The sequence below is a fragment of the Grus americana genome, chromosome 1 (genome assembly GCF_028858705.1).
Source record: "Grus americana isolate bGruAme1 chromosome 1, bGruAme1.mat, whole genome shotgun sequence".
In the NCBI taxonomy this organism is placed as follows: domain Eukaryota; kingdom Metazoa; phylum Chordata; class Aves; order Gruiformes; family Gruidae; genus Grus; species Grus americana.
The window spans coordinates 116,980,236-117,004,630 of NC_072852.1; the positions used below are offsets into that span (position 1 = coordinate 116,980,236).

At 39.0% G+C, this 24,395-nt stretch overlaps 1 protein-coding gene across 2 annotated transcripts; it reads left to right on the forward strand.

The window, feature by feature from the left end:
• Positions 1-107: 107 nt before the first annotated feature.
• Positions 108-24,074, forward strand: IFNAR1 (interferon alpha and beta receptor subunit 1). Of its 2 annotated transcripts, none has more exons than XM_054844490.1 (11): positions 108-485; positions 8,217-8,337; positions 9,775-9,968; positions 10,671-10,828; positions 11,989-12,136; positions 13,084-13,198; positions 14,042-14,244; positions 15,439-15,593; positions 16,415-16,568; positions 20,309-20,463; positions 20,707-20,992. In XM_054844490.1, the coding sequence occupies exons 1-11, from the start codon at positions 233-235 to the stop codon at positions 20,713-20,715; spliced, it is 1,665 nt and encodes a 554-aa protein (XP_054700465.1). In that variant the 5' UTR covers positions 108-232; the 3' UTR covers positions 20,716-20,992. The 2 variants fall into 2 exon arrangements, with proteins under 2 accessions (XP_054700465.1, XP_054700455.1); XM_054844480.1 differs by lacking the exon at positions 20,707-20,992 and adding an exon at positions 21,921-24,074 and having other exon boundaries at positions 110-485.
• The last annotated feature ends 321 nt before the right edge of the window (positions 24,075-24,395 follow it).

Consider the following 24,395-nt stretch of genomic DNA (forward strand, 5'->3'; position numbering starts at 1 on the left):
CCGAGCGTGAGGGACAGGCGCGCGCTGCCTGACCCAACGCCCTGTCACAGACGGGATGTAGGAGGTGGGCGGCGAAACCTGAGGACACGCGTAACTATCGGGACTTTCCGCGGCCGCGGAGCGCCCAACCTCCCTCTTCCTCCTTAAGCGACACCTCCATTACCGCCACGGGAGAATAAACGCGTGAGGGGGGCGCCAGTCTCCCGGAGTAAATCGTTCCCCGCACGCCTCGATGACAGAAGAACCCCAAGGCCACAGCAGACAGCCCGCCCACCCACATTTTGTGCCCCGCCCCGCCCGGCGGCGCGGCGGCTGCTTGCACATGCGCAGCCGTCCGGAGTTTCCGGTAACGGTGCCGGCGCCGGCCGTACGGAGGGACGGATGGACGGCGGACCGGTGGCGGTTGGTGTGGGGCGCGCGGCCGTGGTGGCGTTGCTGTCCTGCCTCCTGGTCGCGCTGCCCTTACGCTGCGCAGGTGGGGCCCGGTGAACGGGTAGGGCGGGGCAGGGCACCGTACGGCACCGCACCCCATAGCTGGTGCGGTGGCCGTTCTCAACGGCGAGCGTGGGGAGCGGGTCACGGCCTGTGCTGTTGCTGCTGCCGCCTTGTTGCGGGGGGCGCGGCACGGCACGGCACGAGTGTCTCCGGCAGTCCCCCGCCGAGACGTGCGGTTGCGGGCACTGCCGCTTCGGTCCTGCAGCGGCTGCCCGGTGCCTCGGGCTGCGGCGTTGTGAGGGGGAACGTGGTCCCAGAGCCCGCTGCGTAGGCACCGCTGCGGGAATGCAAAGGCATCCAGGCCTTGGGTCCGGATAGGTGCGTCTGCGTGGGTAAGCGGGGTTCGGTTTCTGTCGGGTGCCTTGGCATTTACAGTTAAGTAGCTGTGTTCATCTCGTCGGCTTCAGGCTTACTTGCTATCTGTGAATTGTAGCGGCTGTAGCTTAAGGGTGGGGCAAACAGGTTTTGAAACGTATTGATTGATTTGCTTGAAAGGCATCTCAGCCTAGCCTGACAGAGCCTAAAGTATAAATGAGGAAATGAGAGAAGTAAAATTGCAGGATGAGGAATTTATCTCACAGGATAGTAACGTGTGCCTCTTCTTACATCCTAAAGCAACGAAAACCAATTATCACACAAAACCTTTTTCAAGGGGGAAGTATTGCGCAGTCTAGATAAGCCATGAATTACCTTCCTGTGTATTTACAGGACACCGTGAGTTGTGACAAAGTGTATATTGGCTAAAGCAGTTTGGATAATGGAAATATTATAGCCTTGAGTAGTTTGTGTGTGCTGCTTCTGATGGTGCCTAAACTCTTGAATTCTGTGTAAGACTGTATTGCTCTAGTTTGGCATATCCAAAAGAAGACTATAGAGAGGAAGCCTTCAGGGCCTCACACTTCACAGTCATGGCAGGATTCAGGCAGAGAAGCAGCTCTGGGACCTCTTCTCTTTGTTTTCTTTCAGCCATTTGTTTTGTAGGTGAATTCTTTGTGCATCAGCCCCAAATTCCATCCCAAAACTGGAAGCATTGTGATACATGCAGCTACTTTGATTAATCCACAGGTATCATAGTAAATGATGAGCATGCCACATACTACTTCTAGAGTTAGAAGTCATTGCTCTGCTACAGTCACCACTGATCTTGTGCCTCGTCAAAACCAGCAGTTCTCTCTGCTGCGGCTGCATAAAAGTTCTTGCAGTAAGAGTTCTCCCTGGTTCTCTAGAGCACCTTTCTGCTCATGGTACCAATAACAGTTGGGTCATTTTTGGTATGTGGCTTTTTTTTTTTTAATATCACTTCTAATAGGCCTCCTTTCCTTCCTGTGCTGAAAGGTTGAGTTAAAGTTTCCATTGGCTCTACCACACGCTAAATGTGATAAGTAGTGAGCCATTGTGTAATAAAATAAAAGGCTAGATGGATAGAGGAGCTTCAAGTGCGTGTATTTTGGTTTAGTATCGCTTTTGAATCTATATTGTGTACTAATCTCTTAAGCATACCGGAGTAAATAATCTATGGTAAACTGCTTCAGTATGATTTTTCCAGCTCGACAAAATTACAGTTCACTGTCAGGAGGGGAGGATGTATCAAGTAGGGACCTGCTAATGATCTGTATGATAGAGCAGTGTAAGCTTATTAAATCTGCATATAACTGAATGGGAGGAGCTCACAATTGTTTAGAAAAGCAGGAGTAGAATCGAGAAGTGTCCTGACAAACTGGAGAAATACTCTAGAAAAAAGTACAGTGGTGTTGAAACAGGATGTGGGCAGGGCTTTGTACTTAGGCAAATGGAGGGTGACAAATGATCATCTAAATACCAGTTCTGAAAAAAGAAAAAATGTAACATTACAGTGCCTTGTAAGTTATGTGTAGAAGCTTGTGCTACGCCGTAGAAAACCCCAAAAGTATTGGGGCATAGCAGTGCTAAGTAGAATGAAAGTAGCTTGTGTGTCTTGTAAGCTAGACTTCCATTTATTAATCTCAGCTGGAGTATTGTGATTTTCTGAAGTACACTGTTTCAAGCAAGTTCAAACATTTGGAGAGAATGGAAAAGAGAACAATTAAAGTCATTCAGAAAGCTAGAAATTTTGGCTTAAAAGGAAAACTAAATGAATTGTTGTTGCCATTCAGTTTTCATTATTAGAGTCATATTTAATCTAGTTTTCAAATATGTAAAAATCTGATGTAAAGAATAGTGTGCTATAATATCCATAGACAAAAAATACATGGGCTAAATGTGCTTAGAGGAGGCGTAGGTTAGACTCTGGGTTTTGCAGTTGTCATGGACTATGAATGACAACTAAGCAAGCATCCTTGCTGTAAGGAAACTTGGCTCTGTTCTGCAAAGATCCAGACCTCCTAGGAAATCCAGTTTGGCAGTTCTTTACTTTTGATTTGCAGAAAGCTTTCCCTAATCTCTAATGGTAAGGATAGCGAAATATCTCAGGAGACTGGAGGCCTGTAAAAATAGGTGATGCAGTGGTAGAAACCACAGGACTTCTCTACACAAATATCTGATGATGTACATAGAATTGGTCACCTGCTTTCTCCAATGGGAAATGTTAGTGATCTTGCAAGGTTTCTTCCAGCTCAGTTTCTGTGCTTTCATTATATGAATGGATGATTAGTAAGTGTTAAAGTGTAAATTAGTGATCATTAACTTTTAACAAATTTCAAGCAAAGACATTCTTCGGAGTATAAATTACAGTTGGCTACATCCCTCTTTACCTGCAACAGGAGATGGAGTGAACAGATAAAAGATAATTGTGACCTGGAACCTTCAATAAATAGTTATTTGACTTTGGATAAGAAATTTGATTTCTTGGTGAAGATAGTTTGAATTATCAGGGTTGTCTCTCAGGACTGGGAGATCCTTCTGAAGCAATAATCTGGTTTTCTGACCAGGGCGAGGAGGAAAGTATCTAATCAAGCTCAAGCTAGATCTACAAAGAGTGTTGTGGTTTTTCGAGGGGTTTATTTTGCAGTTGTGTTGTATATCAGATGAAGCCAAAAGGCTGTCTAGTCCAGCGTTCCTCTACAGCGATGGTTGGCAGTGGAGTATGAAAGAATAAAAGAGCAAGTATATGGTGACACTTCACAATGTAGTGTTACAGTAATCTATAGCATCGAGACGTGGTATTTGACTCTGAGTTCATAAGCCAGGTAAGAGTTGAGCCTTCACAGAGTCCTAGGGGAAGGAATTCCACAGATTAACTAAGCGTTCAATGAAGCAGCAGTTTCATTTGTTTGCTTAGAGCAGAGTGGTGCTTGTTCTGATGCTTTCGGCTTTGCGTTAAAGAGACAGCAAACAATCTTTTGCCACTTGCATTCCCCGCGCTGCTTGTTAGGTGTCTGTAGCTTTGTCATATCCTCCCCTCGGTCTCCTTTTCAAGCTGAAGAGTCATAGTCTGATTCCTCCCAGGACAGAAGCTGCTCCATACTTTGGATTGTACTTTTCACCCTTCTCTGCCTTTTTCTGTTCTGCTATCTGCTTTGTGAGAGTGGGCACTCTAGAGCTGCACATGGCATTGAAGATAAGTCTAATGACATTAAACTTTCTATTTTACTTCCTTAATTCCATATCAATCTCTAACTTTTCTCTCTTTTTGACTATTGTTGAGCACTGACCACAAAAGCTCACACTTTTACATTGTTGTTGAACATAAGACTGAACAACTTCCTAAAAATTCCCTGGAAATTATGGAGTCTTCCCTGAGTAATTGGTACAAGTTACTTTTAACCCTGTAGTGGATTTTAATTTTACAGGCGATGTCTCTGAATAGCATGCTTCTCTGTATTAAAGTTCTGTGAAGGCTATCATGTACCACTGAAAAGGGCTCTTAAATGCCTAGTTCCAGCAGTTTGCAAGGAGGATTAAAAAAGGGTGAATATCAAGATGGAGTCCAGCCTTGTTCAAACTTGCATGAGGAAGTTCTCGGAGACGGAGGCAGTCAAATCTGAGACCTGTGACAGTCATCTTTTGGGCCTAACCAAAGCTGTTGTGGAATAAATTCCTTCTAATTCACGGTGTATGCTCTTACTTCAGGACTGGAATACTGTATCTTCCTCCAAATGTCAAAATCCAGAGCTGTATTTTTCCAATATTGTTCATATCCTTTATGTACTGGCATGGCAGGTTTTTAGGCCTGGTGTGTGTGCTGCTAGAGAATTGAGGAAACTGTATTTTGCTTTCTGTCTGCTTTAGGAGGCTATTCAAATGTCAGCAGTTGAATTACATTCCAAAAAGATATTTTGAAACAGGTTTTCTGTCATGCAGTTTATTAAGATCTTTTACAAGTAACTATTTAAACAGAGATTGAGTGTATCATAGAATCACAGAATGGTTTGGGTTGGAAGGGACCTCAAAGATCATCTAGTTCCAACCCCCCCCCCTGCTGCAGGCAGGGACACCCTCCACTAGACCAGGTTGCCCAAAGCCCCATCCAACCTGGCCTTGAACACTGCCAGGGATGGGGCCTCCACAACTTCTCTGGGCAACCTGTTCCAGTGCCTCACCATTCTAACAGTGAAGAATTTCTTCCTAATATCTAATCTAAATCTGCCCTCTTTTAAAGTTATTACCCCTTGTCCTATCACTCCATGCCCTTGTAACCGGTCCCTCTCCATCTTTCCTGTAGGCCCCTTCAGGTACTGGAAGGCTGCAATTAGATCTCCCCAGAGCCTTCTTTTCTCCAGGCTGAACCATCCCAACTCTCTCAGCCTGTCCTCAGAGGAGAGGTGCTCCAGCCCTCTGATCAGCTTCGTGGCCCTCCTCTGGACTCGCTCCAACAGCTCCATGTCTCTCCTGTACTGGGGCCCCCAGAGCTGGATGCAGTACTCCAGGTGGGGTCTCACAAGAGGGGAGTAGAGGGGCAGGATCACCTCCCTCGACCTGCTGGTCACCCCTCTTTTGATGCAGCCCAGGACACGGTTGGCTTTCTGGGCTGCAAGCGCACGCTGCCGGCTCATGTTGAGCTTCTCATCAATCAGTACCCCCAAGTCCTTCTCCTCAGGGCTGCTCTCAATCCCTTCCTCGCCCAGCCTGTGGTTGTGCTTGGGATTGCACTGACCCAGGTGCAGGACCTTGCACTTGGCCTTGTATGTGTATGAATTATGTTTATGAATGTTTGAATTATGTTTATGAGTGTATGAATTATGTTTTTTAAAGGCTGCAAATACGTGAGTACAAGTATTTACAGGGAAAAGCACTGCCCTGAACTTTGTGTGAATGATGTTGATCTGTTAATGTTTCTTTAAAATGGAAACGGAAAGTTTTATGTTGTATCACAATGCTTAAATAATTTTCCACTGGGTCATAAAGCCATGAATTTTACTAAGCAAGATTATAACATTCAACCTATCCGTTACCATAGGTGATGATATTCCTCAAACAAATTATTACTATTTTTTTTCCAAGTGGTTCTGACAGGCTTATACTTTTAATAGCAGAGTTGTGCAGTTTTGGTTTTTGTTTTTAAATTATTATTAAAAGCTAGTGGAACTTTTTTGTTCCTGGCTTTTTGATTCTTAAATTTAATGCACATTCTCAAATAAAGTGAAAATAATGTTTTCCCATGAAGTGAGTGTTTTGTTTGTGAAGGGATATAAATATTCAAAATTGCTATTATTTGCCAAAATCTGAAGTAGCTGCCTTTTGTTATCATAAGCTTTCTGGCTGAACTGTAGCCATCTGTTGGATAAATATCTGAAAAAAAAAATTAGTTATTTCCTTTGCTTTGTTATTTTTTGATGATCAAATGTAATTTGGCATTCTCTGGGCTTATCTTGGTCTGTCAGCTTACAAGAGTAACACGTTCATGCATTGTGGAAATAAATTCTGTAGTGGGATCCATGAGGTTTTATTGAATTATTTTCCTTTCAAGTTTTGTGCTTTCAGGAGTTATTTCCAAAAGCCAGTAGTCTGTTGGTACTGCTTTAACTCTGTTCTCCAAAAGGATTTTGCAGACTTTGGTTCATAGATTGCTTTTCCACCTATGTTTCCTTTTTATAAAGAGAACTTGGTCATCATGTAAAATATGAAATAGTTTTTGCAATGAAGAGCAACTCTATTATCAAATTCAAGATAACATGTTAGATAGGCAAACAGACACACTGATTTCCCAGGTGAAATAGGATATATTTGTTCTGATTTCTTCCTAATATAATCAAATATTAGACTGATATCAAAAAGCAGTTTCACACTACTGGTCACTAACATAAGTTTTTAGAAGTTGTAGCCATTGGGAAGTGATTAATAGTGTAACACACAACTGGTTAAAATAGAAAGTCAAGTTAGAGAGATGGGTAGTGATTTATTTTTTTATTATTATTGTGGTGATTTTTTTCCCTGACGTGTTAGAAGTTGAAAGTGCATTCTTAGTCAGAGCACAGTGGTATGTGCTGCCTAAATTGTACATAGTCTGGGTTGTCAAAGATACCTAGTACAGGATACCAGGCAGAAGGACTTATATGAAGTTTAAGTTCTGTAAATCTGGATATGGCTGCTTAGTTCGTGGTTTTGGTGTAATTTTAGTGACTTCTGCCAGAGGTTTGCTCAGTTCACGCGTATTCCCTGTGCCTTCACACTGTTTCCGTTTGCTCTGGCAGCCACAGACTGGTTTAGTTTCTAGTAGTAGAAAACTTTCAGACCATGCTTTCAGCCCCCATTGTAACTTTGTAGCCTCGCTGCTTCGAAGCAGTGCTGTAGACTGGTGTGAAATAATTCAAAGCAAAATGTACTTTATAAATAGCCAGATAAATTTCAGTTTTCTTAAGTATTAGGATAATTCCTTCTCCCACAGCATTGTTACTCTCATCTGTCCTCTGATACCTGAATTGTATACCAAATGGAACACCTAGGATTCTGCATATCTCAAAGTTAGTGGTAAAGAAGTCTTCTTTAGGAAGCAGAATATAAGGTAATTATGAGGCAGTTGGGTTTTTTTAATAATTATTTTTGAAAGGTGGAAAATAAAGAGGAGAGCATGCTATCCTGCAGGTGATTCTAGCGTGCATGCTTCCTTGCTGTTGGGAATCTGCCTGTTAAGCCTTCTCTTTTCATGATCTAGTCCTTCCCTTGATGTTATGGGTATTTTTATGTGTCCTGAGACTTAGCCCTTGCCTTCTGTAAGTCATTTTATGCACTGTTCTTTGTGTAAAAGAAAACATAGGATTGCCATGAGCAAGATACAGGATGCTGCTATGTGGTGAAGCCTCACTGAAAGGGATTTATGTTCAATATGTTGAATTTATGGTAGTAACATGTGACCTAAAACAAGTTTGCTATGCTCAATCTATTCTGCAACTGTGAAATAATAGCATTAGGTCAATCCCTAGCACTTTGCAGCTGAGATCCAGATGTTGGATCCAACCAATAAAATACTGGTTTAAATGTATTCAGAGTGCTTATAATCAACCCGTGACAGCAAACACAGGCCTTGAATGTTACAACTGTGTATATTTTTTTAAAGGCATGTGGGGAGAAAGACTTTAAGCACAGGGGAAAGAGCTGTGTAGTCAAATAGGCAAAGGAGCTACCTGATGCACAGCTCCTGAGCTATATATTGAAGTGCCATTTGAGTAGCATGGGTTTTCTTAACTCTTATGTTTACTGTTACTTCATTTCGCTATACATCTCTACTTTTTTTTTATTGAAAGCAGGTTATTCTTAAGTGATATACAAATTATTTCTTATTATTCATTTATGTTACTTTCTTGTAGGCCAAACTAATCTGAAGAGTCCGCAGGATCTTCAGGTCTACGTTGTAAATACAAATTTCACTCTAAGGTGGAACTACACTGGGAATGATACCAATGTGACATTTTCAGCAGAATACCAGTTGTAAGTAGTAACTTTATTCTGAGCCAGAAATAATTGATGCTTATTTGTGTAGAAGAGCATATTAATTAATTACTATGCTTCTTGATACTGCCATGTAAAACTTCTAGAGACTTATTGAAATCCAGAAGGTAGAGGCCAGGAAGATTAAATCTTGAAATGAAGTGAAATCCTAGTATTGTCCTTCATTTGTCTAATTCATATGTAAAATTAGATTGTTCACTGATAGCGATGTGTTATAAATGCAGAACACACTTGGTAGTAATGCTTAACACTAGAGTGGTTCTTTGAGAAGATTGACCAGTACGCTTAGAAATGTAGTATTTAGATTAATTTATTCTCAGTTCTGTTTTTTTAAATTAAGCTGCATTGTGGCCACACACACAATTTTCAGTGTAGCTTTTAAATAATTTGTCAGTGTTTATGAGCCCAGGTTTCTCATCTGCAACTTTTAATTGCCAGGTGAAGCAACTTTAATTTTTGTTCTTAAATGTTTGCTTGATTTTCTTCAATTATTTCATATACCAATATTTATGCAGGCACATACATGTACATTTGGTATTTTGTGGCACTTTCCTGAAAATTTAGTATTAAAAAAACACTTCTAAGAGAAAAATCACTTAAGTTCTTGATTTTAGGTTTTCCCAGTGTATGATTTTGGATTTTAAAAAAAAGAAAGCTTGCCTTCTTCCATGTGTAGATTAGAGACGGCTGCTTTGAAAATAGTTTTATTTTAAAAATATAATACTAGTCTGAAAGATAAGATACAAGTTGAGGATAAATAATTACTACTTCAAGTCTGTGCCTCTTTTTTTTTTTGGTCAGGACATTTGTAATCTCTGTATGAAATGTCCCTTTCTTAAATAAGGTATGGATGTCTGTTAACTCACAAGAAAAATAGCTTCTGTAAAGCTAATTATTCCAACACATATTGCTGAACTCCAGTTTTCTCCTTTGTGTTGTTCTTTTACCCTAATCTACATTCCTCGCTAATATTAGAATTGGGGGTTTTTTTCTGCTTTTATGCTCTTTTAAGCACTTCTTACCATCAAGACTTTTAAAGTTTTTCTAATGAACTATAAAATCATCGCCAGACTAGGACCATGTACTAAGGATATAATTCTGTATTTTGACAGTTCTTTTATGCTGTTTTCTGACACTGTGTGTTTACATGGTGAATAAAGCAAACTGGTATCAGACTTTGCAGACTGATAGTTAACCTTTGGTAATAAGGCTAAACTAATATTAATTAATTATTTTGAATTATTTAAATTAAGATATTAATTCCAGGGTAACTAAGTAGATAACACTGATTACACTGGAGCTGGTGATAAAACAGCGTTAAATAGTGTGACATTTATTAGCATTAAGAAGAAAAGGAAAAAGAATCTCAAGGCTTAAATTGTGTATTTGATTTTATTTTGGGGGCTTTTCTTACAGGCTTGAAGGTTTTGAGACAAATGACGCAGAATGGAAGGAGTTGCCTGGGTGTCAAAATGTTACTCGCACGGAATGTGACTTTTCCTCAGCAATAACAGAATACTATGATAGACACCATGTGCGTATAAGGGCTGAAAGAAGGGAAGAAGTGTCTCCGTGGTCTAGCATTTTTGAAATGACTCCGTATTTTATAGGTATGAGCTCCATACATACTGTAACATTTTTGGTTAAATATTCTTCAGCACATTGTTGTGGAAAAAATGTATGTGGTTTCCATTGCTCATAACAATGTGAACTAGTGGTTTTCTCAACCTGAATGTAATATAGAGTATTTGCAGGTCATGGAATGGTATGATTCTCTCCTTTCTGGAAAGGGGAAGGTATTCTAAGTAATGCTGTTTTTCTGACAGAATTCTCAGTCACACTGTAACTTTCTAGATTTCAGAAAAATCCTTTTTGACAGTGGACTTTTCTGGAAGTTTTCTTCTGACTTTGTGACTTTTCCATAGTTGCTGTATAGTATGGTACTGAAGCCTTCCCTCAATGTCAGACTGATTTGTTTGAACTAGGTTTCTTGCCTCACATGTTTTAGATTAACTTATAGTGATTTTCACTGCAGATTCTGGAAAACATTCACTAGTAATATTGCATGTTAACTCCGCTGTTTTTAGAACCAGGTAACAGTGATTGTTAGGTTAGATTGCTATTAGGTAGTGCCTGAGATTCATGAAAACTAAGATCCTATTGGCAATTACTGTGATCTTGCTACGCCTCAAAAGAATTAAAAATAAGATACTATAGGCGGTTACTGTGGATTTATTAATGTAAATTACTTTTTTGGTGTTTTTTCTTTAAATAGTCATGCTTGACTTTTTACTTTCTTTTAATATTTGCAGCTCAGATCGGTCCCCCAGGAATAGAGTTGCAGTCCACAAATGGTGTCATAAAAATTAAAGTTTCTCCTCCAGAAGCAAATCAGGTCCGAAAAATGTGGATAGCTCATGTACGTTTTAAATATAATCTAGTTATCTGGGAAAATTCATCAAATGCAGAGGTATGATCACTTTTTTTTTTACATTTTTTAACCTTAATATAATTGTCAGAGATGTACTTTGATTACTTAATGCTCTAAAATGGAATTATTTAATTATGGAAGTGTGTATAACAGTTGCTATGCAGTTTAAAAGTTGGGAGGGGTTATTTTCTGGGGGGTTTTTGGTGTTGTTTTTACTAGAGGATTGTATTAGAAATTTTGTCGTAAGAGTTTTGTATTTCTGTTAAATGCTGGAGCTGCTTTCCAGTGCATGAGGAAGAAGGTGAAACTATCTCAGATGTGTTGGAGCAGGAGCCACCCTGAGCCAGCAGGAACGGGGAGGGGAAGGAGTTCAAGGCAGTGGGAAGAAGCATTTACAGTAAGGCATAGATATAGGGGAGGGGAGAGGTAAGAGGCTGACTTGATCTTGCTGAGACCATACAGCTTGGCTACAGCTGTCAGTACACTGTCCTGTGTCATTAGTGAAATTCTTTGGTTTTATACTCTAGGTTGGGTTTTTTTAGGGATTCTTTTGAGGTCTTGTAATTGTGAACTAGTTTGCCAGCCATAATGTGTGTCTCGCACAGCAGATAAAGCTCTTCTGTAAAGACCAAGGTAGAAACAGTCTTTAATTTCTTGTCTTTTTAGGGGAATGGGTGCCAGCTAGATTAGCATAGGATTTGAAGAGATATCTGTGTTTGTTTGGAAGACCTAGTCATAATCATTACACGTTAAAGGGGAAAAAACAGCTTTAAGTTAAGTACAAGCTGTGTACAAAGGTCAATTGCTGCAAAGTCTGGTAAACCAATCGCAGGGAGGTAGCAGGAGAGGGAGGGTTCATTCAATGAATTGAGACAGAAATGTGTTGTTTCCACTTCTGAGTACGTGCATGAATATTTGTGTGCTGAGTTATGCGTTGTGTAGAGCAATGCCGCAATTCCTCTACGCTTCTGTGTGTTAAAGGAGCACATGTTCCTTCCTCTCAATCATGCGGCTAAGTTGGAAACTTCCCTTTAGTGTTTATTCAGCTCATATGTTGTCCTTCATTCCCTATTGTAGCATTTTTGATGGCATATTATATGAATGGACTGAAACCTGGGGAAGAAAAAAGATACTTTAAAACTTCAGCTTATCAGGAAGAACAGTTATCTTCATATGCTGTTTACAATTGTTTCTTACAGTTCAGAAGTCAAAGTATTTTTCCTACTGATATAATTGATGGTCTTGCACCAGAAACTACCTACTGTTTGAAAGTTCAAGCAACTCTCCCTTTGGACTTCCAGGAAGGCTTATTCAGTCCCACTCGTTGTGTAAAAACTACCCGTAAAGGTACGGAGTAAATTGTTTTATCTTAAAAAGTTTACTTAAGTTTAAACTGTTGAAAGGTAAATTGTTCTAAAGCAATAGGAATATGCAGAAGTGTGAAGTTCCTGGTCGTTTTGGTGTAACAGCAGTCTTGACAGTTATGTACGTTTTCTATTTTAACTCAATATAAAATATGTCACCTATCAATATTAGACTTTTAGTAGTAGAAAAAGGTTTTTGCTCTGAGGTAAATTCTGTCCTTTAATTTGGACTGCAAAACCTACTTTCTGTATTTTGGAAAACTGGATGTTTTTGAATTTCTGACTTTGAATCAGGAGGAAAGAGATGTGTATGTAGGCAAAACAAAAGCCTTTTGTATATTTGGCACTAAATGAATGCATAAAAAGTTGAGCTAAGCTTAAAAAAATATTGGTTTTATGCAACCCTTGGTAAATTTGTTATTGCAGATTCTGAAGAATGGCTTAGTGGCAGTTTGCCACCAGTTGATTGTTTTGCATGTCTAAATTTAAATTCTTTTGTGTGCTGTTTAGGCGTTAGTTTAAGTACTTTTAAATGTTTATTTCAGGAAAAAAAAAATAACAGCATGTGAATGTAGAAAGCCAAACATTAGATGGAATGGATGGTACATTGAAATTCCTTTGTGTTTATGCATACATATTTTACACATTTTTCTCATCGAGTTATTGCTGAACCAGTTTATTTCTACTAGTCTCTGTTTCTGTAATTAATTTTTTCTGAATTGATTTTTAACTGATTTTTTTTTACTAAAGGCTCAATACGCTGTATATATCACAGATTTGGATCTGCTATCTTTGATGAAAACAGACAATTTTTTAACTATTGAAAATGTACTGTGACCATTTACATGAGAAATGCCCATTCAGTGAGAAATTGCTGTACATAATATGAAACTTTTCAGTAACTGTGGGTTTTCTTTTCATTTTGAGCAGTGAATGACCTATTCTGTGCAACAAATGTGAGTGTCCTTGCTTTGAATATGAAATTTCATCTTCATTGGAAGAATCAGTATAAACAACATGTGATCTATAATGTACAGTATCTCCTGTGAGTTAAACAATTTCCATATCTCTGTTTAAACAGGTTATGCCATTCTAAATGTCATCCATTGTATTTACAAATATTTATTAGAAGTTAAAGTGAAATACTTAGCGAAAGTGGCTTAATGTATTCATTGAAACATTGGGTACCTGACCTGGACACAGAGTGGCTTTTAAAGAGATTGCATATAACATCATATCCTAGAATTTCAGGATACTAGGCTGCTTTTAAGAGTGTTAAATACCGGGTGGAATGGACTACTAAATATATGCTAAGTAATGTTTTAAAACATGTAAAGTTTGCATTGCTTCGTATCTTTTTGAATATGAAGAAATGAGATGACTAGTGGTGAGCAAAAATGCAGGTGTTCAAGGTTTCAACTGTCAACATATTTGATTACTTCTGTCACATCCCAATGTGGAAAAAACCCCCATCATACCTATAAACATGTATCTTAATATCTAGTTGTCGCACAAATATTGTGGCCATCATCTAAATATCTAACTGAAGAGAGATGCTGCTAGCCTTCTTTTGGCATTCCTTTGGCATGGCATAAAAATAATCGACTTCATAGAACTGTATGAAAAAATCTTAATTTGGATTTTTAAAATTTCTAAACCCAATATATAATTTTTCTATGGAGGCTTGATTAGAGCACTAATTTGTATTTCCAGATTTAGTTAATTTCATTGTTTGTTATATTTAGAATACTTTTTTACATTTACGAGAAATTTCTAAGAGGCCCGTTCTCCCAAAAATAGAAAAGAACTATGTAGCACAAGTGAACATGTTGGGTTTTTTCAGCATTCAAGGACCTCACATCAAAAACTATTAAAATATCTCTTGCAGTGGGTATCTAAAGAAACTTCATGATGATTACTCAATGAAGTGGCAAAATGTACCTGGATGTGAAAACATCACTGAAACACAATGCAATTTCTCATCTATCATCACTAGTACTGCTGGATTTTATTATCTCCGTGTGCAGGCCGTGAATGAATATAAGAAATCATGTTTGTCTAATGATGTGAAAGTAGATCCTCTGATAGCAAGTAAGCAAATGTGTTTTCTTAAATTTTCATTTCTCAAGGAACTTGTACCTAATGCTAGTATTTGCAAAAAGAAACTTGCTAGATTAATGAAACTGAATACGTAGTTCCCCTACAGAAACTGTGTTGGGAATCCTGGCCTCATCAAGTTAAATAGGAGTTTTTCTGTGGTCTTCTCTGTTCAGCACAGCCAGTATTTCACTATATTTAGAATCATATCATTTGCTTTACAAAATTAAACTAAAAAGCATTATAGGGCATTTTATAATCTCACTGTATACTACATTAATCACTGTGGGAGATTATACTATAAATATCCTTAGTTCGACTTTTGCTATTGACAGGGAAAGCTTCTTGATATCTCAGAAAAAAGATGCCAAAGTCAAATAATTTTGGAAATCACTGTCTCTGTTTTCTTGTGCATCTACTCTCGTTTTCTCCTTCTTTCTAGCCATGCACAGTGCTCCCTTGAATTTTGTGCTGAAGCAGTATTACATTGGCATACAACCTGAAGACCTTCACGAAAATGCAGTCTTAAATGATAGTGACTTGCAAGTCAAAAATATGTAACACTCTCCAGAGCATCTTTACACTTTTTTTATTTTGTGAGAAATGTGACCTTACTAAAATGTTTGACTTCAAAAAAATTACCAATCGTAAACGTCAAGAAATGCTGATCTAATATGTAGGGTAATATTCCATTGCCTTCCATATTGAAGATGGAATCAATAGCTATTCTATATGTCAGCTTTCCCTTGTCCAAGCTCTTGGTAATTAGGTTGTTCTTTAATAAGATAACAGTGACCTAGGTAAATAATCCAACAAAAGAAAACAAAAACTATAATGCTGCTTGCTTTTCAGCTATACTAAAACTGTGAGAGAGGGTATATGTGAAAAAGAGGGCCCACATCCTGATGAGAACAAGACGTGTTCAGTAGTTTCACTTTGACTTGCACAGAGTTAATCCCTCTGTTTGTGTATTTCACATCACCGAAACTCACAGAAGCAACATATGAATGCGTAAAGAGAAAATAATTGAAATATTTCTCAGGACTTAAGCTTTTGAATAAAGCTATTAGTCTTAAGTATACGTTTCTTAAAAAATGTCATAGATTTAAATTACAGTATTTATGCAATATTTTTATTTGTATTCTTTCAGTCTTATTTTTAACTTTTTTTTTTTTTAAATGCCTTAAGATGAAATTGGCCCCCCTGGTGTAAAGTTGGACATCAGTGATGTTTTGCTCCATATTCAGATTACTCCTCCAGGAGGATCTGAAAGTGAAGTCATGAGGGAACATTATGGCTTGTCTTACCGAGTTCTGTATTGGAAGAATTCATCAAATAATGAGGTATGAGCTAGTTAAAACAGTATGTAAAAATTATTATGACTTAAATACTCAGTTTGAGTTCCTCTCAAGAAGCTTATTTTCAAAAGAGGCACACATATGGTGTATCAATCATGCAATCAATTTGTTTTGTTTTTTTCTGAAAGGTTCTTTTAAAAATCTGGTCAAGATGACTTTTATCACAAAGTAATTGAGATTTTAATCTTTTTCCATTGATGCGGCTATATGTAACGATTTGTAGAAGTGCACTGAGTTTTGTACAAGCTGCTAAATGGCGCACTTTTGAATAGAAGTTGTATGGTTCCTATGATGCCATCTTTCTTACAGTATGACTGTGCACTGTCTTAATTAATGTAGTTTCCAGCCCCTCCAATTCTTTTCTTTCTGTATTTGTAGTCTTATAGCTATATGTATCATAAAATGATACAGTCTTGCATGCTTTTAGCTCACCTTTTAGTGTATCTTTCCATATTCTTTAAATGCTTCTTTTGGTAAAATATTTTACAGTAATTGGTAAATGTGTATATGTAAATGTGTGGAAGAAGAGAAGAAAATTAACTGCAACAGGAAGAAGTTTCATTTGCACACAGCTGTGAATTGTAAAATTTCAGTGTGGTGAAGGCAGTTGGTTCTTGCAATAAGTTTCCTGAGTGTGTTTGCTTAGGAGAGTGTTGTGTGATTTCTTGTGTTTTATTTAATCCAAGTGCAGAATGGTGTCTAACTTCTTACAGAATTACCTCTTCAGCAGAGGCCAAAATGCTAATCTGTTTGAGTGACTCTTGTATTATTTATGTGCATCTTATTCTTCCAATTTTTCTTTCCAGGAGGAAATCAAAATGAAAGAGATAAAGCAGACAATAGGGACAGTCTCTGATCTAACACCCTCAACTTTGTACTGTGTAAAAGTACAAGCATACTCAGAAGCTTACAACAAAAGCAGTCATTTCAGCAAAGAGGAATGCATCAAAACACCTGGAGGTAGGACAAGCTTGGGAATTGTTATACCTCTGGAAGTAAAATTGTCAACCCTTCGTAGGCCTTTGCAGGTCTTGCTAGTTAAAAAATATTTACAGCATGACTTAATGATCTGTTGCAAAAGAGTGGAATGCACCTCAGAAGAGTGAAGCAGCAATGTGTTTTATTGAGGTAAACCAGTAATTTGACAGAGTTCAGTAAATTTGATGGAATTCAACAAAGTTAAGATCACTTAAGGAACTACTGTCAAAGGTATGAGCAAAAGTGGTTTTAATATGGTGTTGTAAAAGTGCAACATAACAAAGTTTGGCAAGGTTCACTCTAATTACTGCATGGAAGAAACATACAAAGGAGAATTGAGTCAGAATTGAGTTAGAATGAGTCACACAGGGACTGGAGACACAAAAGGGTAAGGAAGACCCTCCTGTTGAGTCATGAGGTGCAGAGTGGACCTCCTTTATGCAAAAGAAGAATACATTTGTAGATGGATTACACTCACTCAGAACATAAGAGCAAGGTATCTGTTGAATGTAATTTGGTCAATTATCTTCTACTAACAGGCTGTAACACTAGAAAAGTTACTAAATATCAAAACTGACTTAAAGCTAAGAAAATGTAATAATAGTAATGCTACTTTCTCACATCTTAAGCTCTTAGGATTCATTTATATTGTAGTCACAGATTCACAGATTGGTAAGGGTTGGAAGGGACCTCTAGAGATCATCTAGTCCAACCCCCCTGCTAGAGCAGGATCACCTAGAGCAGGTTGCACAGGATTGCATCCAGGAGGGTTTTGAATCTCTCCAGAGAAGGAGACTCCACAACCTCTCTGGGCAGCCTGTCCCAGTGCTCGGTCACCCTCACAGTGAATAAGTTTTTCCTCATGTTGAGATGGAACTTCCTGTGTTCCAGTTTGTGCCCATTGCCCCTTGTCCTGTTGCTGGCCACCTTTGTCTAGCCCCATCCTCTAGACATCCACCCTTTAGATATTTACAAGCGTTGATGAGATCCCCTCTCAGTCTTCTCTTCTCCAGGCTAAACAGACCCAGCTCTCTCAGCCTTTCCTCATACGAGAGATGCTCCAGTCCCCTCATCATCCCTGCAGCCCTCCGCTGGACTCTCTCCAGTAGTTCCCTGTCTTTCTTGAACTGGGGAGCCCAGAACTGCACACAATATTCCAGATGTGGCCTCACCAGGGCAGAGTAGAGGGGGAGGATAACCTCCCTGGACCTACTGGCCACACTTCTGAATGCCCCCCAGGATACCACTGGCCTTCTTGGCCACGAGGGCACACTGCTGGCTCATGGAGAGCTGCTTGTCCACCAGGAGTCCCAGGTCCTTCTCTGCAGAGCTGCTTCCCAGCAGGTCAACCCCTAACATCTACTGGTACAGTACAGTCCTCACTGCTTTGTCTTTATCAAGCCTAAAAAGAAACAAATGTTACTTTTTTCAGCTTCATAAGAGAAATTCTTTAATCTGTTTTACTAGTTAGTGATTAGTCTTCTCATATCCCTCTCTTATAATGAGCATATTTAAGACCAAGCCGCACATTCAAGACTCTATATAGAGAGCCACAGTCATACAAATGACTTCCCTGTACTTCCCATACATTCTTACCTTCCAGTGTGGTAATCTTTCATTCTTTGATCATTCATGTTAACTGGAAATAGAGATAAAAAGACCTGGTTGTTTCATCTTGATTATTTTTAAAGTGTCTCCTGGTATGTATTATTTTTAGTATGTTCAAACTCCCTTCAGTTTGTTTGTTTGAGATTGTGCCAGAGAATATGTTGCAAAGGCAAAGAGAGGAGGGGAGAAGGAAGCTTGCAAGACTCTTGAATTTAAGCACTGAATAGCTTATGACTATACAGATAAAAAGTTTCTTTGACTACAATATTTTACTATTAAAAACTGGATTACATCATCTAAACTCCTTCTACCAATAAGGTCCCAACCTTAAGTCCTGGAACTGAGCCCAGCCTGTTAGAAGATTTTCCACAGTTCCTGGGTTAATACAGGAATGCAAGACCATAGACTTAGAGAATGGTTTGGGTTGGAAGAGGCCTTCAAAGATCATCCAGTCCAGTCCCCCTGCCACGGGCAGGGACACCTTCCAGTAGATCAGGTTGCTCAAAGCCCCATCCAACCTGGCCTTGAACATTTTCAATGATGAGGCATTCACATTTTCTCTGGGCAACGTGTCCCAGTGTCTCACCACCCTCATTGTAAATAATTTCTTCCATAAAAAGAAACATAAGTCGAATCTAAACCTATCCTCCTTCAGTTTAAAAACCACTGCCCTTTGTCCTGTCACTACAGACCTTGGTAAAAAGTGTCTCTGCCTTTCTTATAAGATCCTTTTAAATACTGAAAGGCCTCCATAAGGTCTCCCAGGAGCTTTCTCTGCTCTAGGCTGAACACCTCCAACTCTCTCAGCCTGTCTTCATAGGAGAGATGTTCCAACCTTCCGACCACTTTTGTGTCCCTACTCTGGACTCACTTGAGCAGCTCCATGTCTGTCTTGTACTGGGGACCCCAGAGCAGGATGCAGGATTCCAGGTGGCGTCTCATGAGAGCGGAGAGGCAGAATCACCTCCCTCGACCTGCTAGCTATGCTTCTTTTGATGCAGCCCAGGATACAGTTGGCTTTCTGAGCTGCAAGTGCACCTTGCTGGCTCACGTCCAATTTTTCATCCACCAGTACCCCAAAGTCCTTGTCGGCAGGGCAGCTCCCAATCCCTTCATTCCCCAGTCTGTATTGATACTGAGGATTGCCCTGACCCATGTGCCGGACCTTGTGCTTGGCCTTGTTGAACTTCATGAGGTTCAAACTGGCCCACTTCTCAAGCCTGTCAGGGTCCCTCTGTATTGTGTCTGTTCCCTCTAGCAAATTCACTGCACCTCTCAGCTTGGTGTCATAAAGTCGATGACACCATGTTTGAGCGCTGAAGTGAAATTCATCTCTCTTTTTTTATACTGCCAAAGTAAAATCTTGTGCTGAGCTAGTGTCTAGACTCCCAGTATAGAAAATAACTGGAATATCCTTAGGATTGATTTCTTCTTAAGCATTTGAAAGGAATAGATGCTTACTGGAAGATCCTTTTTTTCTCTGTTGGCTGTGTTGTAATCATCTGAAGCTTACAGTTGGAGTTCCTCTCCTGTGCAAGAAACCATTTGGATGCTTTTGGGCCCTTGAAGACCCTGCAAGTCTAGGCACTCTAATAATTTCCTGGCTAAATAACCACGGGCCAACTTCACTGTAATAATTGCCCATTCTTACCCTGTAGCCCTTGGGAATTCTTACTCCTGCATCACTGCCTTTTTAAAGGAGGGCGCTCTATCAATCACATACTATGTTCCTTGGGGTTAGACCCTGTACACAAGCAATAGCACGATAGATTCACATGCATCGAGTGCTTCATGGTAGCTGTCTATGTGCAGCCTTTTTGTCCTGCTGTCAAATACTGACATATAACTGGAATACAACTGGGAATGACTGGATCTTGGTTCTGATCCTGTCTGCAAATGCCTGTGTTCTTATATTGGATAAACATTTTGTGCTGTGTTTTTACTATAGTTATCTAAGATATTGGAATGGCATCATTTTTGTAATGATCATTATGACTGGGTATAGTACTATAGAAATGTGAAATTTTATGTTAAATACTGTAGCAGATTTGGAGATAATCTGTTCCTTAATCTTTGTAGTTTATGAATTAGTTTTATTCATTTTTTTTTTTTAGATAAAGTTTTACCTCTGATCATTTTAGCAACATTCGTAACTGCCCTGATTGCTGTCCTGCTTGTGGCTACGCCAGTCGTTTTTGCCCTGTATCAAGCCTACAATAAAATCAAATATGTGTTCTTTCCATCATGCCAGCCTCCTTTGAACATAGAGGTAAGATGAGATTTATTTTTTTCATTCATTAAGCAGATGTATTTTTAGAAAAATTAGCAGAAAATATTATGAAAAAGTGTTTATCTGTTATCCTGTGGTCTTATGGGTATGCCAAAATTAATTGTATAGGTTTTAATAAAGTGCAGGAATTCCTATAGAAAAAAAATTGGTACTATCAATTTCTAGAATTCTGTGATTAACAAATACTTTAACTTTTTGTTTTTTCTTCTGTCTGTGCAAAAGTGTAGCTAATGATCCTTCATTCCAGAGAGCACGCATGTCTACCCAATGTGATAACGTACTTTTGTCCCGCTATGCAAGACCAGAAATGTTTTCCCATTGTGTTATCTGGAAGAGCATGCTCTGTCCTTTTTTGCCAGCCTTTAAAACTCAGAGGAGGTGAAAATACAAGCCCAGTCTTCAGAGGAAAATTTGATGTAGCAGGCAGCAAATGCTTCTACCATCTCCTGACCTAGCGGCCTGGGTGGTCTCAGAAAGGGCAGGGGTTGTCCAATTTCAGCTTGGCACAGGTAGTACTTAGTAAGGATCCTGGAATGAACAGGGCAATGTATGTGTGTGTATATATATGCGCACACACGTATATATACATGTATACATACATATATATATTTTGAAATGTAGCAAGAACTGCTTTCACTGTGCTCTCTTCTGTGTCTCCCAGAACACTGATTTTGAGCAGTGTATGGCCTTCCTAAAGTGTGTCGTTTCCTCACTGAATCTTTTAGCATATATAGTATACAAAGCTTTCTGAATAAAGTTGTCATTTAAAACCGGTCTCATAGTTTACAAGGGCTAATCTGAAATTAATTTATTTCTAAGGCAGCATTTTAGCTGGTTTATTCAGTGGAATACTGATAAAATAATTAATGTAACACATATTAGAACCTTTTGTAATGGATTTGATATAAATTACCACTTAAAAGATTTAAAGCATGTAGGATAGACAGCAGTGCACTGTTGAGACCTGTGCAAGACTTGGTATCCTGCTGCAGCAGCTTGCTTTCTCTTTCTTCTTTCAAACTTTGCTTTATAATGATTTGTAGACTTTGCAAACACACACCTGTCATCCCCGTGCTTCCACATGATCTTTGAAAGTGTTCTAAATGGGGATTTTCCTTTAGCTCTTGTGTGGCCTCATGAGGCTATAATCGATGAAATACTGCAGTTATATTGATGATTGACAACTATGAGCATAGCAAAAGAGTTAAGATTAATGTTAGAGTCATTCTTTAGTGTTTGATTATATGAATGCAAATAAACTTCATCCTAACTTTGAGTTTGTGAACTTAGGGAAACAAATGGTATATTATAGGTAGAAAACCTCATGATGCTACCGAATATGATAAAACAGATTTGTACAGCTGTGGTGTTAAGCAGAATCATTATTTAGGTATTATGAATGTTCATCTCTTTCTTTTCTGCTTCTCTTTTTGCAGGGTTTTGGAGAACAGCTCTTCAGCAGTCCTTATATGTCGACTACAGAGGAACCAATAGAAAATTGCTGTATAATTGAGACTGTCATCACAGAAGAAGTAAATCAAATTGATTTTAAAGACTACAAACATTCTAAACAGAGCAGTCGAGATTCAGGAAATTATTCTAATGATGACGATACTTCAGGGAGCAAAGTGTCAGAAGAAACACTAGAAAAGGAAATAGTATAACTTCTAAGAAAATAAAATCCATGTATTGATGTATTGACATCGTAATAAACACTTAAAACTTTCTATTATGAAAGTTGCAGCCTAAGTAAGACAGTGTGACTTTGGGATCTTTGTCTTCAGGTGTCCAAATCTGCACTTTGTTAGTGGAAAGTTACATACTCTGTCTGCTGCAAGCTGACCAAAGTTACAACACAATTGACTCCATGTATCTTACACCATTTCAGCTGACTTTTCATCATATGATAAAAAGAACATCATCTGCGTAAAGAGGAGCACATCCGTACACATACTTGAACCCAATAACCTCAGCGAAAGCTTACTCTGTTCCACAAGAAGAGTTTCTTGCTATCTCAGAGGTTTGTTTTGAATGCCAGTATGTACGGTGACAGAAGCCTTAAATTCCAGTATTGAATCTTACAATGGTTACACAGGCAGAAGGAAATTCATGCTGGATACAATTTTATTAACTTTTCTGACATTCTCTTCCAGCCCCCTCAGGGGCAGTGCTTTTTGGCTCAGCAGGTCCAGAGCAAAAGATGCAAAGAGACCAACAATAGCCTCGGTGAGGTGGTTCCTCTCCGCTTCCTTGTAGAATTCCTTGTGGCCATGGCTGTGGGATGCTCCCAATGTCCCCTCGCTTGTTCATGTAGCTATGTCCCTGCCTCAGGGTGCTCTCCTCCCACAGCACTCACTAATCTGGGCAAGTATGGGAAGGGGAAAAGGCAAGAAGGAGGTTCACTTCACTTTACTATAAAGAAAAATTTTCTTTGTAAACAAAGGTTGGGTCAAATTACTTTGCGTGGCATTTAGGATAAAAACCAACAAATGTCCAAGCCAAATGTACACTGTAAGAAGAAACTAAGTAATACTGTTATTTTAATGACAAGGCATGTCAAGAGGTGTATTCTTGATTATTTTTCCCATGACTAGATAACTAGAAGTGTAAAACATTTACTTCTGTCATGGTTTAACCTGGCAGGCAGCTAAGACAGCCACACAGCCGTTTGCTCACTCCCCACCCCACAGTGGGATGGGGGAGAGAATTGAAGAGAAAAAGGTAACACTCGTGGGTTGAGATAAAGACAGTTTAATAGGACAGAAAAGGAAGAGAATAATAACAATAATTGAATATACAAAACAAGTGATGCACAGCACAATTGCTCACTACCTGGAACTGATGCTCAGCTAGTTCCTGAGCCATGTCACCTCCCAGCCAACCCCCTCAGTTATACACTGAGCATGACATCATAGGGTATGGAATATCCCTTTGGCCAGTTTGGGTCAGCTGTCCTGGCTGTGTCCCCTCCCACCTTCTTGTGCACCCCCAGCCTCCTTGCTGGCAGGGCAGTATGAGAAGCCGAAAAGTCCTTGACTGCTTGGCAACAACTAAAATATCAGTGTGTTATCAACATTCTCATCCTAAATCTGAAATCCAGCACTATACCAGCTGCTAGGAAGAAAATTAACTCTATCCCAGCCGAAACCGGACAACTTCTAATTAAATTGTATTTAGAAATGTGAATCTCTTTGAACAAGGAAGAAGCTTATTTCTGTAATTAGAAGGACTCAAGTTGAATTTAGAAAATGCCTTTTAACAGACAGGTGAGGATGCTTGTAATTCAAAGCTTTTTCAGCGTAGTCTCATTTTGCCAATAGACTTTTCTGTGTACAAATTATAAGGATATGCTGCAATATTTCAATTTGCATACCACTTTCTTTTTCTGAAGTAATTCTTAAAAGCTTATTTTTTATGAAGAAACTGATTTAGCGTAAACTGGTTTTAAGCTTCACGTGGACTGTTGTTTATTGTAACAAGCATCTGTTGGTGTTTATATTTTTTTTAACTTTGAAGATTTGATGTAATTTCATACATTTTATGTCCCTTTGTTCATTGAAGAACATAATAAATTTTGCACATTTTCTTTATTCCTTTCTTGGTTCCATATATTTTCGACATGGTGACATTGAAGCTATACCACGGATACTTAGGAAGCGCCCATCAGCCCTCAGTTACTGTCCTGCCTAAAAAACCCAATGTGAAGCATATAATGTATACATTTAATTAGGGTTTATGTGGGAGTGTTGCATGATTTAGACAAACTGGAAAGAAAGTGCTAATTCATTCTCTGTATTGGGGCTTAAAATGAGAACCCTGAATGTGAGCATTCCAGTCATTGTGGTCTTGGGTAAATAGCTTCCATCTGTGAGTTGTCAGGAGATACTTAAAGACAGTATGAGGTTGTCTGT